Raw genomic sequence first — 27,479 nt, 5'->3', positions numbered from 1 at the left:
ACCTCCCCCTCTCTGAACTTGATAAATCTAACATCAAAATAAACAACAAAGAACTTAAGAAGGTGAGTAGAACTCTGCATAAGGTAGATATAATAGATCTCTGGAGAAAAATGAATGGGGACAGAAAGGATTACACCTTTTTCTCAGTGGTACATGGCACATATACAAAAACAGATCATGTACTAAACCATTAAAACCTCACAATCTAGTGCATAAAGGCAGAGATATTGCGTCCTTCTCAGATCATAATGCAATAAAACTTATATGTAACAAAAGGCAATGGAAACATCGACCAAAAACTAATTGTAAACTAAATAATCTAATCCTAAAGAATGACTGGGTTAAACAACAAATTTTAGGAACAATCAACAACTTCATTCGAGAGAATGATGATAATGAGACAGCCTACCAAATTTTATGGGACACTGAAAAGGCAGTTCTTAGGGGCAGTTTTATACCTTTGATTGCCTACATGAATAAAACAGAGAAAGAGGAGATCAATAAATTGTGCATGCAGCTGAAAAAAACAGAAGAACAAATTGAAAATCCCCAAGTAAATACCAAATTAGAAATACTGAAAACCAAAGGAGAGATTAATAAAATTGAAATTAAGAAAACTGTTGAACTAATAAATAAGAAAAGAGTGGGTTTTATGAAAAACCAATAAAATTGATAAACCTTTGGTCAATTTTACTAAAAATAGGGAGAAAAAAACCAAATTACCAATATAAAAAATGAAAAGGGTGAACTCACCTCCAATGAGGAGGAAATTAAAATTATAATAAGGAATTACTTTGCCCAACTGTATGCCCATGAATCTAAATGAGATAGATGATTATTTTAAAAGATACAAATTACCAACACTAACATAAAAGAATGTGAATACTTAAATAATCCTATCTCAGAAAAAGAAATTGAACAAGCCATCAATGAAACGCCTAGGAAAAATTATCCTGGGACAGATGGATTCACAAGCGGATTCTATCAAACATTTAAAGAACAACTAATTCCCATACGATATAGATTATTTGGAATAACTGAGGAAGATGGAGTCCTCCCAAATTCTTTTTATGTTACAAATGTGGTTTTGATACCTAAAACGGGAAGTGCCAAAACAGAGAAAGAAAATTATAGACTAATTTCTCTAATGAATATAGATGCAAAAATTTGAAATAAGATTTTAGCAAAAAGAATACAGCAAGTAATCATGAGAATAACACATTATGATCAGGCAGGATTTGTACAAGGAACACAGGGCTCGATCAATATTAGGAAAACTATTAACATTTTTGATCACATCAACAACAAAACTAACAGATACCACATGATTATGTCAATAGATGCAAAAATAACTTTTCACAAACTACAACACTCATTTCTATTGAAAACATTGGAGAACATAGGAATAAATGAAACTTTCCATAAAATAATCAGCGGTATCTAAGTAAGACCTTCAGCAAGCACTATATCCAATGGGGATAAGCCTAAATGCATTCCCAATAAGATCAGGGGTGAAGCAAGGATGTCCATTATCATCACTATTCTTCAATACGTTAATAGAAATATTAGCTGATTTGAAATCTTATTTCAAATTTTTGCATCTATATTCATTAGAGAAATTAGTCTATAATTTTCTTTCTCTGTTTTGGCCCTTCCCATTTTAGGTATCAAAACCACATTTGTAACATAAAAAGAAGAAAAGGAAATTGAAGGAACTAGAATAGGCAAGGAAGAAACTAAGTTATCACTCTTTACCAATGATATGATAATATACTTAGAGAATCCCAAAGAATCAAGTAAATATCTACTTGAACTAATAAACAACTTTGGCAAAGTTACAGGTTACAAAATAAACCCACACAAATCATACGCATTTCTATATATTACTACCAAAGTCCAACAGCAGGAGATAGAAAGAGAGATCCCATTTAAAGCTATGGTAGACACTATAAAATATTTGAGTGTCTACCTTGCAAAAGAAACCAAGGACTCTATGAACGCAATTACAAATCACTTTTCACACAGATAAAGTCAGATCTAAGTAAGTGGAAAAACACCATTTTCTCATGGCTGGGCCATGCCAATATAATAAAAATGACCATTCTACCTAAATTAATTTATTTACTTATTCAGTGCCATACAAATTAAAGTTATTTTGTAGAGCTAGAAAAAAATTCATAATTCATTTGGAAAAACAAAAGGTCCAGAATATCAAGGGAATTAATGAAAATATATGTTTGGGAAGGTTGCCTAGCTCTACCAGATCTCAAATTGTATTATAAAGCAGCAATTATCAAAACCGCTTGGTACTGGCTAAGAAACAGAAGGGTAGACCGGTGGAATAGGTTAGGTACCCAAGACACAGTAGTAAATGAATACAGCCATCTACTCTTTGATAAATCTATGGACCCCAGCTTCTGGGATAAGAACTCACTGTTCAACTAAAATTGCTGGGAAAACTGGATAACAGTATGGTGAAAACTAGGCATAGACCAATGCCTGACTTTGGACACAGGAATAAAGCCCAAATGGGTACGTGTTCTAGGTATAAATACTGATACTATAAACAAATTAGTGGAGCACGGAATAGTGTATTTTTCAGATTTATGGAGAAGGGAAGAATTTTTGACTAAACAAGAGATAGAAAACATGAAATGCAAAATGGATAATTTTTATTACATTAAATTGAAAAGTTTTTGCACAAACCAACCCAATGCAACCAAGATGAGGAGGGAAGCAGAAAACTGGGAAAGAATTTTTGCAACTAGTGTCTAGGATAAAGGCCTCATTTCTAAAATATATAGAGAACTGAGCCAAATGTAGAAGAATACAGGTCATTCTCCAATTGACAAAGGTCAAAAGATATGAGCAAGCATATCTCAGAGTTCTCAGAGAAAGAAATCAAAGCTCTCTATAGTCATATGAAAAAAATGCTCTAAATCACTACTGATTAGAGAGAAGCAAATCAAAACAACTCTGAGACACCATATCACACCTATCAGATTGGCTAACATGACAAAACAGGAAGATGATAAATATTAGAGACAATGTGGGAGAGTTGGATCACTAATTTGTTGTTGGTGGAGCTATGAGCTGATTCAAACATTCTGGAGAGCAATTAGGAACTATGCCCAAAGAGCTACAAAAATGTGCATTCCCTTTGACTCAGCAATACTGCTTCTAGCACTGTATTCCCAAGAGATCTTAAAAAAGGGAAATGGTCCCACATGTACAAAAATATTTATAGCAGCACTCTTTATGGTGGCCAACAACTGGAAATCAAGGCGATGCCCGTCAATTGTGGAATGACTGAATAAATTATGTTACATGAATGTAATGGAATACTACTGCACTATAAGAAATAATGAGCAGGAATACTTCAGAGAGGCCTGGAAAGACATATATGATTTGATGCTGAGTGAAAGGAGCAGAATCAGAAGAACTTAATACACAGCAACAACCATAGTGTGGGAGGATTTTTTCCAGCAGACTCAGAACTACATTGCAATGCAAAGACTTAAAAAATTTGCAATGGTTTCTTAAGACAAAATGCTTTCCACATCCAGAGAAAGAACTACAGAATTCAATCACAGAATGTAGCTCATTTTTTTCTTTTGTATTATGTTTTGGTTTGTTTCATTATTTCTCCCATTCCTTTTAATTCTTCTATGCAACATGACTGAGGTGAAAATGTATTTAATAGGAATGTATGTGTAGAGTCTTTATAAAATTGTGTGCCATTTCAAGCAGTGAGGGGGGAGGATGGGGCAAGGACGGGGAGGGAGGGAGAAAAGTTTAAATTATTTGAAAGTGATTGTAGAACACTGAATACAAATAAAATATATTAAAAAATTGGAATTGGGCAAATGGAAGATAATAACTATGAGACGACCCCATCAGTGTAACAAAATCAAAAGTATGAAAAAAATGGAAGAAATTGTAAAACATCTCATTGGAAAAAAACCCAAAAAAACAAAACAATAGACCTATAAAACTGATCCAGGAGAGATAATTTAAGAATTTTTGGTCTACCTGAAAGCCATGATGAAAAAACAACAAAAAAAAGCCTGAACAATATCTTCCAAAAAATCATCTAGAAAACTGCCCTGAAGTCCTAGAACCAGACGGTAAAGAAGTCATAAATAGAATCCACCATTTACCTTCTGAACGAAATCACAAATTGAAAATGCCAAGGAATATTATAGCAAAATTCAAAAATTATCAGGTCAAGGAGAAAATTGTCCAAGCTGTCAGAAAGAAACAATTTAAATATTGTGGAACTACAGTGAGGATTGCACAGGACCTTGCAGCTTCAACATTAAAGATTGGTGGACTTGGGATGTTATAGTCTATAAGGCAAAGGAGCTTGGATTGCACCCAAGGATCAACTGCTTAGCCAAGGTAGCACCATGTTTCAGGGGAGGAGATGGGCATTCTGTGAAATGCGGGATTTCTAAACATTCCTCATGAAAAGACCAGAGCTCAATGGAAAATTTGATCTTAAAATACAAGACTTGAGAGAGGCCTAAAATGGCAAACAGGAAAGAAAAATGAAACCTTGTTATTCAATGAGTAAAGAATTTAAATCCCTTTAAGGGAGGATGATACAACTCTTGAGAACTGTAACTTTATTGCAAAATTTAAAAGGGGTATATGTGGATAGAGGCCATTGATATAAGTTGACTTTGATGTGATAACAACCTCATTAAAGGTTGAAAAGGGATTGTAAAGTGAGAGGAGGAAAGGAAGAATCAGTAAAGAGTAAATTTAATCACATGAAGCAGAACAAGCACCTGTTATAGTAGAGGGAAAGCAGGGAGGAAGATGAACATTGTTTGAACCTTACTGTCACCAGATTTGATTTAAAGAGAGAATAATAAAACTCAGTTACATATAAAAATCTAACTTACCCTATAGGAAATAGAAAGGGAAAGGGGAAAGAAAAGAGAGGGTGTGTATAAAATGGAGGGATGTTTGAGGGAAGTGATGGTTGAAAGCAAAACTCTAGGAAGGATTAAAAAGCAGAAAGGAGAGAGAAAGGCATAAACATGGAGGAAAACAGAATAAAGAGACACAGATAGGAATCAGAAGTGTGAATGTGAATGTGATGAACTCTCCCATAAAACAGAAGCAGATAGCAGAGTGAATTAAAAACCATATTCCTATAATATGTTGTTTACCAGAAACACATTTGAAGCAAAAGAATACCCACAAAATAAAGGTAAAAGTCTGTAGCAGAATATATTATGATTCAGCTAAGGGTAGCAATTCTGATCTGAAACAAAGGAAAAGCAAAAATAGATCTAATTAAAAGAGATATTGAAGAAAACAAATCCTGCTAAAAGTTATCAAAGAAAATAAAATAATATAATTACTAAACATATATAGACACAGGAGATAAGGGGGTTATAGGAAGAAATAGACAACAAGTTATAATGGAGGACTGCAACCTCCCACCTCAGAACTAGATAAATCTAACAACAAAATAAACAAGAAGTTAAGGAGATGAATGTTAGAAATGTTACATATGGTAGACCTCTAAAGAAAACTGAATGGGGATAGAAAGAATATACCTTTTCCTCAGCATTATGTAGCATCTAATCAAAAACCAACTATATACTAGGGCGTAGAAGCGTCACAATTATCTGCAGAAAACAAAAATATTAAATTAATCATTTTAAGACCATGATGCCATAAAAATTTTATGTAATAAAGGGCTACTGAAGGATAGACTAAAATTAATTGGAAACTAAATAATCTAATCATAACGATTAACTCAAACAACAAATCATAGAAACAACCAATAACTTCATACTTCATCCAAGATAAAAACAATGAGAAAATATACCAACACATATGGTGTGAAAGCGATTCTTAGGGGAAGTTTTATACCTTAAAATGCTTACATGAGTAAAATAAAGGAAGAGTAGATCAATGAATTGGGCGTTCAGCTAAAAAAATCTAGAAAAAAAAAGAACAAATTAAAAATCCTCAACTAAATACCAAATTAGTTTGATCAAAAAAAAGAAAGACAAAACAAAAATAACAAATCACCAGTATCAAAAATGAAACGAGTGAATTCACTGCTAATGAACAGAAAATTAAAACAATAAATAGGAGCTGCTTTGCAAATTGTATGTCAATTTGACAACTGAAGTGAAATTGATGAATATTTTAAAAAATGTAAATTGTCCAGAATAAGAGAAGAGAAAGTAAAGCACTTAAATGACCCCATCTAAGAAAAAGAATTTTAACAAGTCATCAATGAACTCTCTAAGAAAAAATCTCTGGGTGTAGGCATATTTATCAGTGAATTCTATCTCATGTTTGAAGAATGATTAATTCCACTGCCATAAAAACTACTTGGGAAAACAGGAAAAGAAAGAGTCCTATGAAATTCTTTTTATGGTACAAATAAAGTACTGATGCCTAAACCTAGACTAGTCAAAAACCACAAAGAAAATGATACAACAAAAATGCAAATATTTTAAATTAAATATTATCAAAGAAATTACAGCAACTTAACTCAAGGATAATACACTACAACCTGGTAACATTTATAAAATGAATGCAGGGCTGGTTCAGTATTAGGAAAACTATCAGCATAGTTGACCATTTCAACAACAAAAGCAGAAATAATAACAGAATCATAACAGAAATCTCAACAGATGGTGTTGAGAAAATGAACACCCATTCCTAGTAAAAACTGACTGAAGAGAATGGGAATAAAGGGAATCCTCCATAAAATGATAGGTAGCATCTATCTAAAACCATTAGCAAAATATAATGGGGATAAGCTAAAAGCATTTACGATAACATCAGGGATGCCCATTATTGACTATTAATCAATATTTTGCTAGAAATGCTAGCTTTAGGAATAAGAGAAGTAAAATAAATTAACAGAATTAGAATAGGCAAAGAAGAAACAAAGTTATCACTCTTTGCATGTATGGTAATATATTTAGAAAATCCCAAGAATAAATAATAAATTTAACAAAATTGCAGGATATAAACTAAACCCAAATAAATCATTGGCACTTCAGTATATTACTAGGAAATCCCAACAGCAAGAGATAGAAAGAGAAGTTCCATTTAATATTATCATAGGCATTAAAAAATATTTGGGAGTCCACTTACCAAGAGAATCCCAGGAATTATGTGAACAAAATTATGAAGTACTTTTCACACAAATAAAGTCAGGTCTAAATAAATGGGAAAATATCAGTTGCTCATGGGGAGGTTGAGCTAATATAATGAAAATGACAATTCTATCTAATTTATTTCACTTATTCAGCACCACATCGATGAAACTATATCTATAATCATATGAAAAAATGCTCTAAATCACTATTGATTAGAGAAATGCAAATCAAAACACCTCTGACGTACCAAGTCACACCTATCAGATTGGCTAACACGACAAAATAGTAAAGTGAAGAATGTTGGAGAAGATGCAGCAAAATTAGAACACTAATGCATTATTGGTGGACTTATGAACTGATCCAGCTATCCTGGAGAGCATTTCAGAACTTTGTCTGAAAGCCTAAAACACTGTGCCTACCGTTTTACCCAGAAGTACCACTTAATAGTTCTGTATCCCAAAGTGATCACAGAAAGGGGAAAAAGGAACCACATGTACAAAAAATATTTATAGCAGCTCTTTTTGTGGTGGCAAAGAACTGGGAACTGAAAGTTCGTTCATCAATTGGAGAATAGCTGAACAAATTGTGGTATATTAATGTAATGTAATGCTGTTGTGATACAAAAAATACTGAGCAAGCAGACTTCAGAAAAACCTGGAAAGACTTATTATATGAACTGATGCTTAATGAAGTGAACAGAATCAGAACACTGTTCACTGTAACAGCCACATTATGTGATGACTAATTTTCACAGATTTGACTCTTCTCAGCAATGCAAGAATAAAGACAACTCCAAAAGACTCATGATAGAAAATGTCAACACCACCCCTCCAGAGAAAGAACTATGGAGTTTACATGTATATAGAAGCATGCTATTTGCTTTCTTTTTTTTCTTTTGTTGTTGTTTTTTTTTCTTTTTGCTAATGCTTTCTCTCATTGGTTCTAATACTTTACAATATGACTAATGTGAAAATATTTTTTAATATGAATGTATATGTAATGCCTATATCAGACTGCACATCACCTTGGGAAAGGTGAAGGGAGGAGAGGGCAGAAGACTGAAAACTCAAAATCTCGTGGAAGTGAATGCTGAAGCTTAAAACAAATAAATAAATGAAAAAATATGCGTAATTACTCAAATAATGAACGGTCAAAGGAAATGAAAGGCACTTTCCAACTGAAGAAATCAAAGTTACCTCTAGTCATACCAAAAAAAAAATGCTCTAAATCGCTAATGATCAGAGAAATTCAAACCAAAACAACTCTGAAGTAATACCTTGTACCTATCTGATTATCGAATGTGACAGAAATGTTACAGTCGCAGTGGGAAAACCAGGACACTAATGTAATGTTGGTGCAATCTGGAACTGAACTAACTATTCAGGAGATCAATTTAGAAGTATATGCAAAGGGCTCTAAAATTGGGCATACCTTTTGGTCTAGCAATGTCACTGCTAGGTCTTTATTCCAAACAGATATTTTTAAGTTAAACGACCTTAATTCACAAAAAATATTTATCATAACTATTTTCTTGGTGGCAAAGTAGTGGAATCTGAGGGGATACCCATAAATTCAGGAAAAGCTTTAAAAATTGTGGTATATGATTGTGATGGAATTCTATTGTGATATTTATTTTTCTTGTTTTTTTGTCTATGTTTTCTTTCACACCATAAGTAATAAGGAAATATGTTTTGAATATATGCATATGTACAACATTTTTCAAAATGCTTGCTTTCTCAATGATGATGGAGAGAGAGAGAGAGAGAGAGAGAGAGAGAGAGAGAGAGAGAGAGAGAGAGAGAGAGAGAGAGAGAGAGAGAGAGAGAGAGAAAGATTTCGGAAGTCAAAATTTTACAACAAAAGATTCTTAAATTGTTTTTACTTGTATGAAGGAAATAATAAAATAATTCAATGAAAATCCCTTTAAAAACAAAGCAAAAAAAAAAAAAAAACTTGTATTACCCCCACCCCACATACATACTATGTGACTTCACATGAATAACATTTAACAAATTGTTTGTGAAAAGTATGCCTGTATGCTTTTCCTAGTAGTTTCACCCCAAATATGTTTCTTCCACTCCACCCTGGAAAACACAATTCCACTGATATGTCATTTTCAATATAATGATCATAAATCTTGTTCACTAGTGATAGCTATATTTTACCACTCAGTCTTTTTAAACTTTCTAATGCCATTCCACTCAGCCATCCAATTTCTCCCAGAAAAATAGGGACACCCACATCTCTTAATTCCATTTTCTAGTTTCATTCTAAAACTTCTTATATTGGTCACCTATATGATCTACTTCATTAGACACTGCTACATGAAGGGATTACTCTTCAACTGGTGAACATTTCTCTTATTGACTGTGATCTGCCCACCCGCTCAACATCACATCCACCCTATATGAAAACACGGAGAGGAAGAATTAATAAACTAAACGATGATAGGATGATCTTCATTTGTTTACTTTGGCTCAACATAGACTACAATATTTTCTTCAGATATGTTTGGAAAACTACACTGGGAACCATTTTTAAAAGAATTATTTTTTTTCTGTCACAATGAGCATACACACACCACTTGTTCCCCTTCAGTCTTCTTTCCAGCTCTGCAATTTATAATCAAATCGACACTGCCACTGCTTTTAGAAAGGGTATGTGACTGCATCCCTATAGTTTCATTTACCATTTCTGGGATTTTCTAAATGGAAATATCCCTAGCAATTTGTTACCCCAATTTATGTATCATTGTTCTTGAGGGTCAAGGTTTTATAATTTTTAAAATTGGTTTAATTGGCACATAGCACAGCTCTTATCATATAGTAAACACTTAAGCTATTTTTCATTCATTCATACATCCATCTTCTCATTTATTCACAGATGGACAATAAACAGGGCTATGTGAATTCTTATCTCCCAATTTAACATTAAACTTAAAATACTATTCTGAATAGAACTTAGACAAAATAGTGTCCTTTGCAAACTTTATATTTGGTACGCTACTACAGTTGTTTTCAATTCTCTTAATATTCAGGGTATTTCTTACCACCAATTTCTTGTCTGTCTTCTAAGTCATCAAGAAGAATGAATTAATAACCTCCTATGTGTCATGCTAAATTACAATATCTCTTCTGCCAAAAGGGTTATAAAATTGTACATTTCCTTTAACACAGAAATAGTACTTCTAGGTCTGTGTTCCAAAGAGGCCAAATGGGGAAAGGACTTACATTTACAAAATTATTTAGAGCAGCTCTTTTTGTGGTGACCAAGAACTGGAAATTTAGGGGATATCCGTTAATTGGGGAATGGCTGAATAATTTGTCATATATGAATGTAATGGAATAATATCGTCCTATAAGAAATGATGAGCAAGGGGGAGGAGCCAAGATGGCAGAGTAAAAAGACACACATATGTTAGCTCCAAACCCACAGCCCATAAAATATCTGTAAAGAAGAACTCCCAACAAATTCTGGAGCAGCAGAAGCAAGAGAACAACCAGGCTGAGGAGATTTCTGTTCAAGAGAGACCTAAAAACCTTACACGAAATGTCCTTCAAGCACCAGACCCAAAGCAGAACGCAGCCCTGCCTTGACCCTGCAACATCGAGAGGAGCAGATCCGAGCAGGCTTCAGGGACAGAATCTCCAGCATCCCGCGCAGGTCCCTCCACCCACAGGTGACAAGGGTTGGTGAGAGGGTCTCTTTGGCTGGTCAAGAGGGGAGTGGGTGTCCCCATAACTCAGGCCCCTTCAGGAGACAGCAGCAGGGGAAGCAGTGGACAGGGGCTCCCCAAGCAGGCAGGAGCCTGGATTCATTGTTGAAGGTCTCCAAATAAACCCCTTGAGGGAACTGAGCCCCGAGGTGGCCCTGTCCCCACCTGAGCACTTGAACTTAATCTCACACTGAATACCAGCCCTGCCCCCACCCAAAGCCCTCAGGCTGGGAAGCAGCATTTGAATCTCAGACCCCAAGCGCTGGCTGGGTGGATCTGGAGGCGAGGTGGGGGTGGAGAGGACACTCAGAAGTCAAGTCACTGGCTGGAAAAACGCCCAGAAAAGAGGGAAAAAAATAAGACTATAGAAGGTTACTTTCTTGGTGAACAGATAATTCTTCCCTTCCTTTCTGATGAGGAAGAACAATGCTTACCATCAGGGAAAGACAGAGAAGTTAAGACTTCTGTATCCCACACATCCAAAATAAATACACCATGGGCTCAGGCCATGGAAGAGCTCAAAAAGGATTTTGAAAATCAAGTAAGAGAGGTGGAGGAAATATTGGGAAGAGAAATGAGAGAGATGAAAGAAAAGCATGAAAAGCAGGTCAGCACCTTGCTAAAGGACACCCAAAAAATGCTGAAGAAAATAACACCTTGAAAAGTAGGCTAACTCAATTGGCAAAAGAGGTACAAAAAGCCAATGAGGAGAAGAATGCTTTCAAAAGCAGAATTAGCCAAATGGAAAAGGAGGTTCAAAAGCTCACTGAAGAAAATAGTTCTTTCAAAATTAGAATGGAACAGATGGAGGCTAATGACTTTATGAGAAACCAAGAAATCACAAAACAAAACCAAAAGAATGAAAAAATGGAAGATAATGTGAAATGTCTCATTGGAAAAACAACTGACATGGAAAAGAGATCCAGGAGAGACAATTTAAAAATAATGGGCCTACCTGAAAACCATGATCATAAAAAAAAAGCCTAGACATCATCTTTCATGAAATTATCAAGGAAAACTGCCTTGAGATTCTAGAACCAGAGGGCAAAATATGTCTTCAACGAATCCACTGATCACCTCCTGAAAGAGATCCAAAAAGAGAAACTCCTAGGAACATTGTGGCCAAATTCCAGAGTTCCCTGGTCAAGGAGAAAATATTGCAAGCAGCTAGAAAGAAACAATTCAAGTATTGCGGGAATACAATCAGGATAACACAAGTTCTAGCAGCTTCTACATTAAGAGATCAAAGGGTGTGGATTATGATATTCCAGAAGTCAAAGGAACTAGGACTAAAACCAAGAATCACCTACCCAGCAAAACCGAGTATAATACTTCAGGGGAAAAAATGGTTTTTCAATGAAATTGGGGACTTTCAAGCATTCTTGATGAAAAGACCAGAGCTGAAAAGAAAATTTGACTTTCAAACACAAGAATGAAGAGAAGCATGAAAAGGTAAACAGCAAAGAGAAGTCATAAGGGACTTACTAAAGTTGAACTGTTTACATTCCTACACGGAAAGACAATATTTGTAACTCTTGAAACTTTTCAGTATCTGAGTAGTGGGTGGGATTACACACACACACACATGCACACACTCACACACAGAGACAGAGAGCACAGAGTGAATGAAATAGGATGGGATCATATCTTAAAAAAAATGAAATTAAGCAGTGAGAGAGAAATATATAGGAAGGAGAAAGGGGGAAATGGAATGGGACAAATTATTTCTCATAAAAGAGGCAAGCAAAAGACTTTTCAGTAGAGGGAAAAAGGAGGGAGGTGAGAGAAAAAACATGAAGCTTACCCTCATCACATATGACTAAAGGAAGGAATAAAATGCACACTCATCTTGGTATGAAAACCTATCTTAAAATACAGGAAAGTGGGGGAGAAGGGGATAAGCAGGGTTGGGGGGAGGATGGAAGGGAGGGCAATGGGAGGAGGGAGCAATTTGAAGTCAACACTCATGGGGAGGGACAGGATGAAAAAAGAGAATAGAAGTAATGGGGGGGCAGGATAGGATGGAGGGAAATATAGTTAGTCTTACACAACACGCCTATTATGGAAGTCATTTGCAAAACTACACAGATATGGCCTATATTGAATTGCTTGCCTTCCAAACGGAATGGGTAGGGAGGGAGGGATGAAGAGAAGTTGGAACTCAAAGTTTTAGGAACAACTGTTGAGTACTCTTCTTGCTACTAGGAAATAAGAAATACAGGTAAAGGGGTATAGAAAGTTCTCTGGCCCTACGGGACAAAAGAGAAGATGGGGACAAGGGAAGGGAGGGATAATAGAAGAGAAGGCAGATTGGTGATAGGGGCAATTAGAATGCTCGGTGTTTTGGGGTGGGGGGAGGGAAGAAATGGGGAGAAAATGTGGAACCTAAAATTTTGTGAAAATGAATGTTAAAAGTTAAATAAATTAATTTTAAAAAAAAAGAAATGATGAGCAAGCGGACTTCATAAAAACCTGGAAAGACTTATATGAACTTGTGTTGAATTAAATGAGCAGAACCACAGCGTTATACACAATAACAACCACATTGTGCAATGATTTCCTTTGATTGACTTAGTTCTTCTCAGCAATGCAAGGGTTTAAGACGGCTCCAAAAGACTCTCAATGGAAAATGCTATCCACATCCAGAGAAAGAACTTTGGAGTATGAATGCACATTGAAGCATACTATTTCTCTCCTTTTCTGTCGTTTTGTTTCTTCTTTCTCGTGGTTCCTCTCATTTGTTCTAATTCTTCTTTACAGTATGACTAATGTGAAAATATGTTTCATCTGAACGCATAAATAGAGCCTGTATGAGATCGTATGTCACCTTGGGAGAGAGGAGGAGACCAATTGGAAGAAAATTTGAAACTCAAATTCTTATGGGAGTGAATGTTGATAACTAAATATTAATTAATTTTAAAAAGCAAAGCATAATAATTCCAGTCTTAGGGAAAATTCATAGAGATGAAGCCAAAGGTGGAATTGCAGACATAAAGACATTGAATTTAGTGAGAGATTTTTGTTGTAGGGAGTCTTTTCTTAATCCCTAGACCCTATTAGACTCATAAAAGCTCGTATTCTTACACATGCTGCAATGTATAAATTGGACACATCACTTCTTATGTACCTCTAAAGTCAATTTTACAGTTCTTTTACATTTTAAAACTAGTTTCTTATATCTAAAAACATTAAAAGGATCCTATAAAGTAACTGTTATAAAATCAGATTTTATGTGGTGTGGTATATGTTATATATGGTAAAATTAGGCTGAGACTCTGAAACTTGTAGTTCAATAATACAAAATTTGACACAACCTACTTGTAGTCTTCATATATCACGATCCATTTAAGAGTCCAGAAACCAATTTCACTCTGAATACGATCCCATATTCAAAGACTGAACTATCAGCATGCTTAAATAAAATAGAAGAATAATAACACTCACCATCTTGATCTATGGTCACTGTGATAGCTGTGAATGACTTTGGAGAAAAACTCAACTCAGAAACACCATTCATGGCTTCTATTTCAAAGGTGTAATTTACATGAGATACAAAGTCAACCACAGTCACAGAAGAATTGGTAAGACCAGTATGTCTTGGGATGAACCGGATTCCTCCTCCACAGAGCTCACACCGATTTGCATCTAATCCACACTTTTTACAGATAACACTATATGTGAGGTCCTTCCTTCCTCCTGTGTCACTTGGTGGACTCCACTCCAAAATAAGAGCTGTTTCATTAATGTTAAAATTCACATTTCTTGGAGCCGAAGGTGGTCCTAGAGAAAAGAAAAAAAATGAAAGCATCATTAAGGTCGCAAAATTTAAGGCAGGAAATGAAAATATATCAATAAGCACATTTTGCTGATTATGAAAATTATTATGAACTAAATGTTTCATAAAAGTCATTTGGATACACTCCATGAGTATAGTACTCAGTAAATTGATCTCTCTCTCTTATTCCATATTCCTAAGGTCAATAGTTATCATAGGAAGAAATGAGAGAAAAGTTGAGAAAAGCAGAGAAGGTAAGGTTTTTATGGGGATTATTTAAGTATTAAAAAGTTGAAAAATAGGCTACATAATATTGACTTAGTGTTTAAAGTAGCTTTGTTATACAATTGAGTCATGTTGAGAAAGTTGGCAATTAAAACACTTAAGACTTTAGAAATTATAACAAAGTAGGTTTTCTCAGTATTCCCTGCTAAGATTTTTTAACCTCATTGAAGAACTTCTTAGCATTAATACTTGCTAATTTTCATTCTATTGGACTTTTTGACCCAGAAATCCAGAATCAAAGAATCTCAGAGACTTCCGAAATTGCCTGTTTTAACACATACCTGAGAAATAATCTCCTCTACATAATGTCAAACAAGTGGACATTCATTCCTTGATCAAAGACCACCAATGAGGTCTTTGATTGTATCCTTAGATGATATGGCAACCCATTTCCCTGTTAGATGGACCAAAAGAAGTCCCCTCTTTCCCCTGGTTTAAGCTTTAAATAAGCCTCTTTTCAAATATTACTTATTCTTTGGTCTGTCTGCTGGGCCCAAATGGAACACCTTTAATATCTCTTCCATTTGAAATTTCTTAAAATGTTTGAAGCTGCCTAGAGTGGCTTTCTTATATAAGTCTTCTCTTTAGCTAAAATTATCCCAGTTCCTAAAACTGATCCTCCTATAGCATGATCTTAATGTACTTCATCATCTGTATTCCCTATCTCTGGAAATCTCAATTTTATCAATGTCTTTCCTCAAATGTGTCACCCAGCACTAGATCTTGTATTCATATGAGAGAATAAAGTGAACTTATTACTTCCCTAGTTCTAGATACTAGGCATCTCTTAATGCAAACTAAATTCACAATATTTTTGTCTTTTATATCACATTTTTTCATTTATAATGGATTTATACTCCAATAATAAGAATTTCATAATTAGTTCTATTGTATTTCTTCTTATTAGAGTTGGCCCAATATTCTAACCTGTCTTGATTCACCAAATTATATTATTTGTCTAGCACATATTTCTCCACATTGTAAACATGAATAACATAAGGTTGCCAAATGCTTTGCTGAAATCTATATAAACTATATATGCAGAATTTTCTTGATACAACAATCTAATAAATCTGTCAAAAGAGGAAATGAAGTTGGAATAACATGGTCTTCTCTCAATGAAAATATCACTGAGATGTGAAATTATTTCCATTTTTAGATGTTTCCTCACCATTACTTTCATAGTATATCCATAGAATTTTGTAAGGAATTAAGGAGAATTCAGTGGTATGCAGTTTATAGACTACTCTTTTCTATTTTTGAAAATCCGGACATTTTCCATCTCTAATCCTATATCATTTCTTCCATTCTCTCTGATCTTTCAAAGACAGTTAACAGTAGCTTACAATTCACATCTGCTGATTCTTTCAATATCTTGAGATATAATGTATATGGACCTAGTGAAATAGTGAAATCAAGGGCCACTGGCTGTTCTGTAACTATTACTTTACTTAATGTGAGATTTGTAGGATCAAAGATTTAAAGCTAGAAGAGAAATTTGAGGCCAGTAAGTCCAATACTTTCACTTTATACAGAAGGAAACTGAGGGTGAGAGAGTCTAGGTTGTTTTTCCAGGATCACATAACTAGGAATTATCTGCACCAGGATTTGAATACATCCACCTGACTGTAATCTCAGAATTTTATCCATTGAATCATCACATTGTCTATATCAGGGTGGGGAACTTGCAGTCTCCAGGCCTCATGTGGCTCTTTAGGTCCCCCTGTTTGACTCTTTGATTAAATCCAAACTTCACAGTATGTGAAGCCTTAGAAGTTCATATGTGGCCTGAAGGCTGTTGGTTCCCCAGCCCTAGCTTATATAATTCAATATTATAGCTATTTATGATTTATATCACTTATTACCTCTCAGATCTATGGATAAAGGAAGAATTTGTGACCAAACAAGAGATAGAGAACATTGCAAAATGTAAAATAGATAACTTTGATTATATTAAATTTTAAAAGTTTTTGCACAAACAAAAACAATGCAAGTAAAATGGTAAGGAAAGCAGAAAACTGGGATTTATTTTGTAGCAACTATTTCTGATATAGGCCTCATCTTTATATATATATAGAGAGAACTGAATCTAATTTATAAAATACAAGTCATTTTTCAATTTATAAATAGAGACTATGAACAAGCAGTTTTCAGACAAATCATTCAAAGTTATCTATAGTCATAAATAACCAATGTTGTAGGGGATGTGGGAAAACTGGGACACTAATGCAATGTTGGTGGTGTCATAAACTGAGCCAATCATACTGGAGAGCAATTTGGAGCTATGTATACTCTTTGATCCAGCAATACCATCTCTACTTCTATATCCCAAAGATATCAACAAAGGGAGAAAGGGCCTCATTTGCACAAAATATATATACTAGCTCTTTTTGTAGTGACTAAGAAATGGAAATTGAAGGGATGCCTATCAATTGAGGAATGGCTAAACAAGCTGTGGCATTTGATTATAATGGAATATTGTTGTGCCAGAAGAAGTGACCAGCAGGATGATTTCTGAGAAACCTGGAAAACCTCACATGAACTAATGAAAAGTGAAGCAAACAGAACCAGGAGAAAAGTTGTACACAGTAACAGCAATATAGTTCAAAGAAGAATTGTGAATGATTTAGCTATTCTCATCAATAGAGTGATTCAAGAAAGTCCCAAAGCACTAATGATAAAGCATACTATCCACCTCCACAGAAAGAACTGTTATTATTTAATACAGACTGAAGCATGCTATTCTTCACTTTCATTTTTTTTCTTTTATTCCAGTCTCCTTTTACAAGATGACTAATGTGGAAATTTTTTACATAAAAAATTTATATAACATAAACATATATTAATCCTTTATCTCCAGTGTTGGTAAAAAAAAAAGTTTTTAATGTGGACTTGACAAAAGACAAAAATCCATAATTTGTCATGATAGAGTGCTTTTAAGTTAATATTCATTAGTTAGTTAATACACTGTGAGTACAGCTGTTCAGCAATTAAGCTACTTGCCAGCAATACTGCCAAGGCAAAATTTCTCTTCACCAGGCCCACAGGGATCTCACAAAAGACTTTGTCAAATGTCTTCCTAGAATTAAGATATACTCATATATTTCATTCATCTGGCCTATAGCTTAGTAATTCTACTGAAAAAAAATGAAACAAGTCTGTTTTAGTATTATTTGTAGATTCATAGATTGTAAAATCTGGAAGGAGCCCTAGATAACAGAGTTTGAGCTCTAAAATTTGCAACTAAATGAACTGAGATGAAAAGAGCTTTGCCTTGAGCATTTTGCTCAAAGTTATGCAGCTAGTAAGTGGTGGTGACAACAGGACTAGAGAGAGGTCTGAACTGGTATTGCAGCTCTCATTATACTGCCACCAATGTAGATGAGCTTTCATTCATATAAAGAATTCCAATTATCTAAATTCCTCCCACCTATGGAAATCAGGAACTTACATGTGACTTGAGTCTTAGTTTCATTTGGACACTGAGAAGTTAAGTGACTTGTGCAATGTTGCACTATTAGTGTGTGCAGAAGATGGCATTATTCACTTTGATCTCACTCCAAGGCTGTTCCTTTATATACTGCCTCTGTACTTTCAATATAGTTAAAAACAGAAGAGTAGCATATAAAAAAGCTAGTCATTTTTACAAATATTTAAAAGTTATTTGTCATGTCTCTCAGAAGTGTTTTTTAAAGTTTTTTTCCTGAAATTCACACACACACACACACACACACACACACACACACTCACACACACATTTTTTTTTCCTTTTTATAAAAGAAAGTGTCCATGTAAGGTAGTAGAAATAACATCTCTACAGATTTAAAATCATTTCTCTTAGTACCTATGTCTTAGAATTATACCTCCTTCAAATTTCTGAATTATGAAATTTCTTTATCTGACGACCATGATAATATCCAACTCAAAACAATTCATTTGAGGGAAGAATATCAGATAGATTCTAAATACAAAGTATGGTCTTAAGGTATATCAGAAGGGCTTCATCACCAAATTCATCTAATACTAGAAGACTAATTCTCAGGTAAAATGGAGTCTCCAAATATAGTTGTGGCACCTGAAAGATACAGTAAGAAGACAAAGATGCACACTATTGCCAAAATCACTTTCTAGTCACATAGATAAGCCTACATCAAAGAAGGTGACTATAAATTACAGCAACGCAACTCTGCTTTTTCTGAACCTTTGGAAACACCCACTTGCAAGGCTTGAAGAGAAAAAGGAGCCAGTGAAGGAGAGAGAGAAGAAATTAGTAGAAGGGTATAGATTTAATTACATTTGAGTGACCAACAATGTTAAACATTCTGAAAGGTCAAAAAGAATAAGACTGGAGGGAAGTCACTGAAACTTTTCTACAGTTCTACAATGGTGACCAATCTATAACTATTACAGATGTGGCATACTCGTCTTCCTCCTTAAATACCTCTATACTCCCTCAATATCACTGCAATACAACTCAGTTCTAACTGGTTGGGCACTGTCCTTTGCTAAGGTGCTGAAACCTACTCAGATCTCTGAGTTTTTTATTTTTGCGAAGACACTGACAATAATCTATTCATAATCTTCCCTTCCCTCTCACTCAAGATAAACTTCTAGGCTTAACTATCTCTAATCCTTAACCCTCCTTTGTCCCAGTTGCTCTATAAAAAAATAAACTCACAGAATCACAAAATGTGACACAGGAATTCAACAACCATCCAGTCCAACTCACACATGAAAGCAACCTCCACTATAAGAAACTCAACAAGTACATATTACACTTGTCTTTATTTTCAATTTTGATTTGATGTTGATGCCATTTTAATGCTTCACAATGTTTGTATCTTTGGCACCTTGTCCAATTTTCTGCTATCACTGGCCTGACAATTCTTATCCCACTATAACCTCAAACATCCAACTTCTCTACTCTCTATTTTTAAAAATCTGAGCATAGATGAATACAGTGGGGAAAAATCAAGGAGATTTCATTCATTACAAATTTACAATGTATGATTTTTAGCTGACCCCTTTTAAAATGCAAGAGACCAGCAAATCATTTACTCTACTTTAATCACTTTTCTATTTCATCAGACATGACTGTCCAAAACCATCACCCCTCAAGTTCACATACATCCTCACTCTATGTAAGAACATCAGATGGCAGCCTCTATCCCTCTTTATTGCAAAGATTATGGTCATCAGACTGTAATATGCCTTGACTTATCTTTCTTTATGTAAAACTTCTCAGCATAATCATTCTATTATTTTTTCCTTCTGGACACTGAAGAAATTTTGCCCCTTCATCCCATTCCTTTTCTACTTCACTGGGACCCTGCCTCAATGATTATCTCTTTTTTTCTCAGATGTCTTCAATCCCTCCTCTGGTTCTTGCTCATCCGTCTCCAAGATTGCTTCTCAGTTCTTCACAACTATATAAGTTCCTTGGGGACAGAAATTATTTCATTATTTGCATTTGTGTAACCACAGGCTCAGGCAGAACTGATACATGGTAGGTGCTTAATAGAGGCTGGCTGATCAGATGATTTATTTATCATATAAAGTCTTCCAATTACTCTTCTATACTTTACAGATAACTCTGTTGTATCTCTTCTCTTTAATTTTAAATGAAAAGTTTTCAGCATCCAATACTTACATTTCCTAAATGCCCTTCCAAACCATTGCAATTAGATGTGCACATCCACAACTCTACAGAAAATTTTCTCAGAGTTTACCACAACCATCTAATTTTCAAATCCAGCGGTATATTTTCCTGTCTCCATTATCTTTAACCTGGTAACATTTAACATTGTTGCTCATTCCTCCCTTATTCCAATTGTTCATTCTCTTTCTTTCACTTGCATTTTGCCTGCTAGAATTCCTTTCTGGAGAAAAAGGGAAGGGAATGCTATGAATTCATTTAATGAGATGCAAAAGAGTGATTTATCTATAGGGGGAAGAAGGAAACATCAGGTAGATGTTTCAGCATCTTTTGTCTTATTTTTTTTCTATTTTCTCTGTGGTTGAAATAAGATGATTGATATATTAAAATATTGGATTTGTATGGATTTTGTGTTTTATATTTTATTAAAATGTCACAACACAATTTTTTTTAAATTACATGAATTTATTTAAAAGAACCAGAATGTTGTGCAAATGTTAATTTCTTACAATTATAATTGCTACTGAGCCTAATTTGTTGGTAACTTAATAAGGGTATATGATTTTATGCCTCATGTGGAAAATTCATTTTTTAGAGGATCTGGATTATGGGTGCATAAATTGAAATTTTCAAAAAGAAATAAACAAAAAACCCAACTCAATTCAATTGTGTGTGTACACATGTATCTTTTTGGATGTGCTAGACTACTAGCAAACTCTTCAAGGCAATGGAAACTATTTGTAGTGTTGTGTTACACATTTTTTAAAGACACATCCACCTTGTATTCATCTGCTTTTAAAATTCCGAATGAGGAAGATAAAATTAGTTAAAATTTGCAAGAATTAAGAAACCTAAAAGATATGTGGTAATTCATTTACATATTGAAGACACATGTTTAAGGAATAGAAAGTAGGGAAAGAGAAGAGGGAAAGAAATTGGAGGGGAGAGAGTAAAAAGAAACAAAAATAAAAACCTAGGGATGGAAATGGGAGAAGAAAGAATGACAGAACAAAACACAGAAAGAGTAGAAAAGAAAGGAAAAAAGACAGTTCTAATTACAACAATTGTCAAAATTCTTTACAGCAAACAGCTCTTGGAGACTCTTTTGCTGTGTCCAATTAAATTTCATATCTTCAGTGAAGCCTACTTATTTCAGCTGTCACTTTCCTGAATTCCTGAAGCATTTTTGTCTATTATTTGAGAAAGGCTGACTTGTGTTATGAGTAATCCAGTTGTATATAAATCATCTATTTCCAACTTTTTGAGGTCAGAGCATTTGGCTTGCTCTTTTGCATCTCCCTCAGAAAGAGTGACTAGTACAAAGATTAGACACAACATGAACACAAGTCATCTATATTATTTTATATTTTAATTTTTCATTTTTATTGACAAGGGCTTGAGGTACCATTAAAAGTTTCTGCTCCTAGTTAAAGGATGTGAAGTACATTCAGAATCAAAACATAATTCTTGCATAATTATTATTGGTTAATATAAAATTATTTCCTAAAAACTTCACAGATTCATGTAAAAATTTTGTGACATCTTCATATTGAGGGATTTTTTCTGTTCCTTTTCAAAGCTTGCAACTTTGTTATATCTGAGTCTTCTGAGTTCTTTTGGGACTGTAGGCATGATCATATGAATACATCATAATGAATTGGGTCTTAAGCTCCAAAGTTCTGCTTTCATTCTAGTTGTTGAGAAAGTTTCTCTTTCCCTCCCTGCCTCTCCCCCAGTTTCTATCTCCTGCATACAGTGTGAATTTTTAATGGAAAATATTATCTGACAGGTTAAGGATGTCAATAGCTTCTGTAGGGAAAGCTTCAGGTCAGAATTGTTGTCCTAGTACATTGAACAGGAGATTCTTGTTAAGGCAAATATTGGACTAAATGATCTCTGAGGTTTCTTCAGTGCTTCCATTTGATATTTCATAAGGGACAGGAACAACGTCTTGAACCTTCACAACACATTCTGCTTTGACATATATTTTCAATGTGACAGGAAAACTGTGAAAAGTTTTCAGAAAAAGAGTACATGGATATTTGCAAGTTTGTTATTCCTACCTGGACTTCTACCTGGGATAATAGGACTCATTATTATGATAATCCTCCTACCAGGTGATATATTCAAATTGCTGATCTTTTTTTTATAGTGGAAACATGAATTATTGTTCATTCATATTTTCATGAATATAAAGAATGTTATCAATTATGTGATGGGAGTCTGCAAGTATTTAACTGTCTGCCTGAAGGTATTTTTTAAAGCACTTTTCTAATTCAAGGGTCCTCATGCCCATTTGCATGATGATTAAATAGCTTTTTAATTGCCATTAAATTATGCCAGCTAAACTGTGATTTCATGCAAATATTACACTGTAATGATATGCAGTGAATCATTTATTAAGATTTGGAACTTGGAAAAAAAAGAGACAATTAATTCTGGTCCTCAGACTCAACTAAATTATGTATCACTGGACTTTTAGGAATGTGACCTGATTGCTTTGTTATCATCTATAAATTATACAAAGATTATGTGACACATGGAAAAACCTTGGCAGCAATAACCCTTGTGGAAACATCTGTGTTAAAAGCTCTCAGAGATTCTTTATGTTGATTCCCACCCTCATCTCTCTTAATGGAAACAAGTTTTACATACAAATGACAATGAAATTCTATTCTTCCTTCCCCCATCAACCATTCACAATAAAATGATTTTTATTTTTCCTGGACTTCAGCTATTTTTCACACCTATAATATAAGTTTTTATAAGGAAACAAACTTATGTTTGTTTATATATTTAAACGTTATTTTAGTCATATCAAATTCTTGAAATTTAGGTTTATTAAAACTGATGTCTTTCTGTGGTTTAGGAAGACAGGAAGCATTAAATCACATCTGATCTTTCTCCCTCCTCCTCCCCCTCCCCATATCCACACTCAACATTTGATCTGTTTCTGTAGTTCTTCAAATGGAAGCAGCAGAACAGATTCTTTTGTGGGGGGATAGGGTGGGGTATGAAGATGCTGCTCATTTATTTTTCAGATCAACATGTATTTCATCTGGTCAAAGAATATCAGAGTTGCATGATACCTTGAAGATTAACTTATCCACTCCCTTATATTACAATCAAATAGAATGAGATTCACAGTTAAGTGACTCATCTAAGGTCATAAACTAGTTTCTAGTGAAACTGGAATTAAAATTAATGTCTCCTAGCTCATAGTCTGACACTCTTTTTTCTGTTTTAATTAATTAATTTTTAATTTTCAACATTCACTTCCACAAGATTTTGAGTTCCCTCTCCCTGCCCCAAGACAGCATGCATTCTGATTAACCTTTCCCTCAGATGTGCCTTCCCTTCTAACACCTCCCCATCCCTTCTTTTATGGCCCTTATTTCCATTTTCCTATAGGGCAAGACAGATTTCTATACCCCACTGCATGTATATCTTATTTCCTAGTTAAATGTAGAAATAACTTTTAACACACATTTTAAAACTTTTGAGTTCTAGTCAAGATGACAGAGTGAGAGCATGGACTCACCTGAGCCCTACCACAAATTCCTTCAGTTACCTCTAAAAGGAGAATCCAAGCCAGTTTTAGAGTAGAAGAATCCACTAGGAGACTGAGTATGGCAGATTTCCAGTTCAGGATAGCCTGAAAGATTGATGGGAGTCTAGCAGAACTGAGTGAGAGAGAAGTACAAGGCCCCTAATAAGAGCAGCAACCATTCCTGAGACTGTCTGAGCACAGACTAAATGTTTAAAAGTCACCTACTTGAACTTCTGGGAGCCAAGATGATGGAGTAAACTGTAAGTGCTCTCACCCTTCCCATGTTGACCTTGAAAAACCCAGAGAATATTTCCCCAGAAAAATTCCTGGAATAATGGGATGAGAAGAAGGGGCACACCACTCTCATAGCTCAGGAGGCTAGGCAGATTGAATACCTCTTGTTGTGATTGAAGGTGTGTTTGTGTTCATCCTTCATTGCCAAAGAAGACCATGAAGGTGTCCAGACACTTCCCACCTGAACCCCACCTCAACAAACCAGGAGAAAATCCTGAAGCCCAGTGGAGTGCAGCCTGTAAGCATCAACACCAGGACACCAGGCATACCTTAGCACAGCCAGGGGAATTGGGCAGATACCAGCACAGATGGGTGTTCACCAGTCTCTGAGTCTGCCTGTACTCTAGCACAGACCTAGGGGATCAAGAGATGTCCTGTGGCCAGGCCACCCTTCCCTCACACCTCACTCACTGAACTTCAGTGTAACTCCTGGAAAACTCAGGAAGACTTGACATGGCCTTGGCCATGATACACACCAGCCAGCTCAGCACCAAGTAAGCTGCAGCATTCTAGCATCTAGATATAAGAACCAGAGACCACAACACGCAAAGCCTCAAGTTCTCAGTACAAAAACTGTGGGACAGAGCCCCCTGAGTCCCAGAAACAGAGCTCCATTTTAAAAGTCAGGAAAAGGCAATCACCATGAGCAAGAAGCAAATCAGAAAATAGAAGACCATAGAATCTCAATACGGGTACAGAGAAGATCAAAACATGAACTCAGAGGAGGACAGCATTGACACTGTACTCACATCTGAAACATCAAAAAGGAATATGAACTGGTCTGAAGCTAAGAGGGCATTCTTGGAAGAGTTTAAGAAGAATTTTAAAAAGTAAAATTAAAGAGGTAGAAGAAAAATTGGCCATGATTTTAAAAATACATTTGACAAAATAAAAAAAAAATATGAATTCACTGAGAACAGATCCTTAAAAAGAAAAACTGGACAAATGGATAATGAGGTTGTATCACAAAGGCAATATTCACAGCACTGGTGGTGACTATGAATATGCTGGCATAGTTCTCAGTCACAAAGTATAAAAGACTCTCCATATAGAAGGCAGAAGAAAAGCATTTATTTAGACACCAGAAAGCCAAATTCCAAAACCAGAAAGAAAATCTATCATGGTAACCAAGAAGTTAATGAACACGATCACCACAGGGGGCAAAGCCATTCCCAAGCCTTCCCCCCTCAGCCAGGGACTTCTCACAGACAAACACTGATGAGCCTGAACCTTGTTGTGCCTGCCTACCTACTTGCTTTCTCCTCTTCCCTGACCAAAGCCACTCACTTCCTTTCTGGTTCTGCTCCTCCTTTCTTCTTCCACCAGGTCAACAAGCTCCTCCTACAACATGTGACTTAGGCTTCCAGGTGATTTAAACAGGTCATATGGGCCCATTAATGAATGAGAAAGATCTTTCAATTTAAATTACTATTACATTGGCCCCACTATCTTTCATATTCATTACATACATTACATCACATTCATTACATAAGTTACATTACATATACATTACATTACATATTCATTATATAGGTAATGGGAATCAAAAGTATTTTAAGAGGAATAACAGAAAACAAGCATATGAAACACTATCTTACGAAACTGGTGTCAATAGAACTTTACAAAAGTATGACAGGGATTACACAAAATGAGCACATACAATGATATTTTAAAGTGGGGCTTGAGCAGAAGCACCCCATCCTTCCTCTCTAGAACACATGAGGTCCAACATCTTGGGATAAGGGATGAAGATCTCTTCTTTCATAGCTACTTTCTGCTGAAATTGGATGTAGAGCTGTACTTGCCCCAAGAGGTCCTATTCAAGGGGTCAGTTCTGTAGCTGGCATCCAGAGATTGGCTGATGTCAGTTCCAGGGGTGACACAGCACATCTGACAGGAGGTGACATACAGTTTAAGCAATCAGATATCTGTAGGTGGAGGGTACTACACCTGCAGAAAATAAATCTGACATACGAGAAAAAGAAACAAAGTGACAATAACCAGAAACAGGGTAGATATAGGGTCAGCCATGCTTCTGGAGTCCATGAAACCACTGTCATAGCCTCATTCATGGTAGAATATATGAGTTAAAGGTACAATTTAGTAATCATCCATTCCTGAATAAACAACAGTTAAGATATTTTTCCCATGTGTTATAATTTCTGCAGACTTTGGAAAGTTGTCTGGTTTCTGTGTTACCCGTATTTTAGCTCCCAGTGTTTTCTATCAGTAGAACCCAATCCTTCAGTTCCCCTGGTAGTTATTACAGAAGGAGGATGAATTTTCACAAGGGGTATCATTTCACAAAGAATAATAATAGAGTGAACAATTCTATCATGTTTACAAAACTCTATGGGTTTTATAATGTCACAAAAATTTCTCCTTGATAATTAGAATCTATCTCTTCAGCTAATACATGTATTCCTCAAGTTGCTAATCCTTATTTTCGTAATATCTGTCCAAAATGATTCTTAGGGATTCTCACTCATATTCCAGTAGAGATTGTTCTTATTGCTTTCCTATCCAACCTTTAACCCTCAATGTGCTCTAAACAACGTAAATCATATCCTGCTTAACCAGGTGTCCCTGGAAATGGTGCTGGGACATCTGGCTTACAGTCTACTACTCAACATTTAGGATCTTATATATTTGTTTTTTTTACTAATTGGCAGATTTGGGGTCATCATTCTGGTTAGAAGTGTACTTCTTCCTAGTGGTCTGTTGTTCAAATTATGTAAAGCAATGAACAAATTATCTTTCTGATCTTGATAAGAATTATTAAAACTTAACTTCCTTAACTGTTCTTTCAATGACTCATTCATTCTTTCAATTAAAGTAGATGCTTGTGAATAATATGGAATATGACATATCCATTCTATTTTATTTAATACATAATATCTCCTCATTTGATTACCTATGAAATGTGACACATTGTAGCTTTGAATGTGCATTGGGGTTCCAAAATACATTCTTATGATATCTAAAGTTTTATAGGTATTTTTCAGGGTCGAATTCTTATGGGGAAAAACTACCAGTATACCTGAAGAGGTCTCAACACAAGT

At 35.1% G+C, this 27,479-nt stretch overlaps 1 protein-coding gene across 1 annotated transcript in view; it reads right to left on the bottom strand.

The window, feature by feature from the left end:
- The window catches only part of EPHA6 (EPH receptor A6), a 673,066-nt gene that overhangs the window by 566,630 nt on the left and 78,957 nt on the right, over positions 1-27,479 (bottom strand). The window contains exon 3 of the mRNA XM_072621534.1: positions 14,302-14,637. Coding sequence (XP_072477635.1) covers positions 14,302-14,637 — 336 coding nt within the window. The remainder of the gene's footprint in view (positions 1-14,301; positions 14,638-27,479) is intronic.

This window comes from Notamacropus eugenii, chromosome 6 (assembly GCF_028372415.1).
Source record: "Notamacropus eugenii isolate mMacEug1 chromosome 6, mMacEug1.pri_v2, whole genome shotgun sequence".
Lineage (NCBI taxonomy): Eukaryota > Metazoa > Chordata > Mammalia > Diprotodontia > Macropodidae > Notamacropus > Notamacropus eugenii.
Note: the sequence above shows the minus strand (reverse complement) of the source record. Positions and strands in the feature narration are given on the sequence as shown.